Raw genomic sequence first — 2680 nt, forward strand, 5'->3', positions numbered from 1 at the left:
CCGGCAGTGGGTGTAACTTTGGTTTTGAGAAGTGGGGGGGAGCACAAAACAGTTGTCTGGGGGCCTTCCGCAATAAACCTTTCTCGATCATGTAATGCGGCCATTTCCGTGCATTTCTACCATTCTAGGGACTATGGTGATAAAAAATACAGGCAAAAAATATAGCTTGGCCATCAAAGATAAATTCTGCCAGAAAGAAAAAATACTAAAATACTTTATAAAGGAAAGCAGCTGTCATGTACTTTCTTAATGTTTATTATTGGCCGATAGCAACACTCGCACGAGATACATCATTTCAGCAAAGTCAAAACATTTTCAGGAATTAAGTTTTTGTGTGATTAAAATAAAAATAATGTGAGATTCCACTTTGTTTTTTCTTCTTCTTTTATTTACTGGTCATACAACAAAATGATTCAAATATGACCAAGAAGGAACCAAAACAGGTAAAAAAATAAAATAGAAAAAATGTAAATAATAAAATAGGATACTATCAAGAATCAGAGGTATTAAAAAAAAGACAACCAAACAGAATTATCAATACATATAAACGAAAATTCACAACCTCACTCCTTCAATCCCATCCTCCATGTGTCCTATACTGACACAACACACATCTCAGCAGAACCAAACACATGCTTCCTGTACAACATCGCAAGGATAAAAAACCACAACTGGCAAAATCATTTTCCCTGTTGACTTTATCCCAGCACATTCCTAAAACAGACAACACACTTGTTAAAGCGAATTTCTGCATCATTGTACTCTCAGCCAGGTCTTCAACCTCCTCAGAGCACTGAAGCTCCTCTATGCTTCAGCAGAAGCTGCAGGAACAACCATAAGAAGCCGTGTAAGGGCTTCTACTTTGTTGAAAAGGCCACGGACTTGAGGCAACTGACTCCTCAGAATAGCTGCGGCCTCTGAAGTGGATTTGTATGGGTACTGGAGCTTATACATGTTAAGCTGCACCTTCAGTGACCTTTGGTTTAATTCAGGATACTGGTCCACCACTGTGGTGTCCAGCTCCCCAGTTAGGAGGACTTCCTCCAGCTTTGCCAATATTATCAGACCACTCTGATGAAACCTCTCCTTCAGCTGCATGTCCACAGTATCCAGCACCTTGAAGAAGTCAGCTCTGTAGTGTTCTTTTGGGGTTGTGGGTGTGTGTGCAGTAGTGTTGTTGCCAATAAAGCGTTTTGGTGGACGGCGGATGTGTGGCATGCTTATGGGCTCAATATTTAGCATGCAGATCTTCTCTGTCGCTTGGCTGTAAATCTCCTGGAACTTCTCCTCTGTTCTCTTTGCCCTCAGGGTGGTCCTAACACAATCTGCTGCAGATAGCATACCAGACACGGTTTCTGTCTGCTTCTGCAGTGTGCAATTAAGGCACTCCAACTCCTGAATTACTTCAGTGGCTAGCATGAGTCCTAACACTGTCGTACCTTTTCCGAATCTCTCCAGCAGCCCTCTTGCAGTCACACCAGTGTTTGAGGCATCTGTTTGGGCCATGTCCTCTAAGCTCAGTAGCACTGACTCGTACTGACGTAGCACAGACCAGATTGCTGGAGTCCTGGTAGTCCATCTTGTTTGACACAAGGGCTGTAGATTGCTAACTGTCCCTGATGCTGCTGTTGCAATGTTTATAAATTTAGTTTTGTATTTGCCAGACAATTTGTAGAGACATCCAAGCTTGTGGAGCCAATCCAGAGCATCAGATGTTAGGGATGAAGCCTTACAAGCAGCCTGGGTGACAAGATTTACACAGTGGGCACCACAGTGTACATACAAAGCCAGTGGCTGCATCTCCCTTACCCTGGCCTGTGCTCCCTTTCTGTCGCCTGACATGTTTGCTGCCCCATCATATGTTTGTCCACGCAGACCAGACAGCGGAAGATTCAAGCGCAGCAACACATCTGTGGCAACTTTTACTATGTTTTCCCCAGTTGTGCTTGAGACCTCGTAAAAACCAGAAGGGTGGCAGTGAAGGCAGAGGGTCTTGACGGACCAGACCCGGGCGACAGAAGCTGGCTTTGGGGACGTGGAACGTCACCTCTCTGGGGGGGAAGGCGTCGGAGCTTGTGCGGGAGGTGGAGCGTTACCAGTTGGATCTGGTTGGGCTCACCTCTACGCACAGCGTCGGCTCTGGAACCTTACTTCTGGATAGGGGTTGGACTCTATTCTTCTCCGGAGTTGCTCAAGGTGTGAGGCGCCGGGCAGATGTGGGGATACTCACAAGTCCCCGGTTGGGTGCTTCGTTGTTGGAGTCTATCCCAGTGGACGAGAGGGTCGCCTCCCTACGCCTGCGGGTTATGGGGGGGAAAACTCTGACTGTTGTGTGTGCTTATGCACCCAACAGCAGTTCAGAGTATACGGCCTTCTTGGAGACCCTGGAAAGAGTCCTGTATGGGGCTCCTGAAGGGGACTCTTTAATCTTGCTGGGAGACTTCAACGCACATGTGGGCAATGATGGAGACACTTGGAGGGGAGTGATTGGGAGGAACGGCCCCCCTGATCTGAACCGGAGTGGTGGTTTGTTACTGGACTTCTGTGCTAGTCATGGATTGGCCATAACAAACACCATGTTCGATGCTCATAAGTGTACGTGGTACCAGAGCACCCTAGGCAGAAGGTCCATGATCAATTTCGTTATCGTATCATCGGACCTGAGGCCGTATGTTTTGGA

At 46.6% G+C, this 2680-nt stretch overlaps 1 protein-coding gene across 1 annotated transcript; it reads right to left on the reverse strand.

Annotated features, from left to right (window-relative positions):
• Positions 1-775: 775 nt before the first annotated feature.
• On the reverse strand, positions 776-1907 carry LOC104963612 (zinc finger MYM-type protein 1-like). The gene has a single exon (XM_010792221.1). The coding sequence runs from the start codon at positions 1840-1842 to the stop codon at positions 805-807; it is 1038 nt and encodes a 345-aa protein (XP_010790523.1). The 5' UTR covers positions 1843-1907; the 3' UTR covers positions 776-804.
• Positions 1908-2680: the final 773 nt, after the last annotated feature.

This window comes from Notothenia coriiceps, unplaced genomic scaffold (genome assembly GCF_000735185.1).
Source record: "Notothenia coriiceps isolate Sejong01 unplaced genomic scaffold, NC01 NC01_scaffold00036395, whole genome shotgun sequence".
Taxonomy (NCBI): Eukaryota; Metazoa; Chordata; class Actinopteri; order Perciformes; family Nototheniidae; genus Notothenia; species Notothenia coriiceps.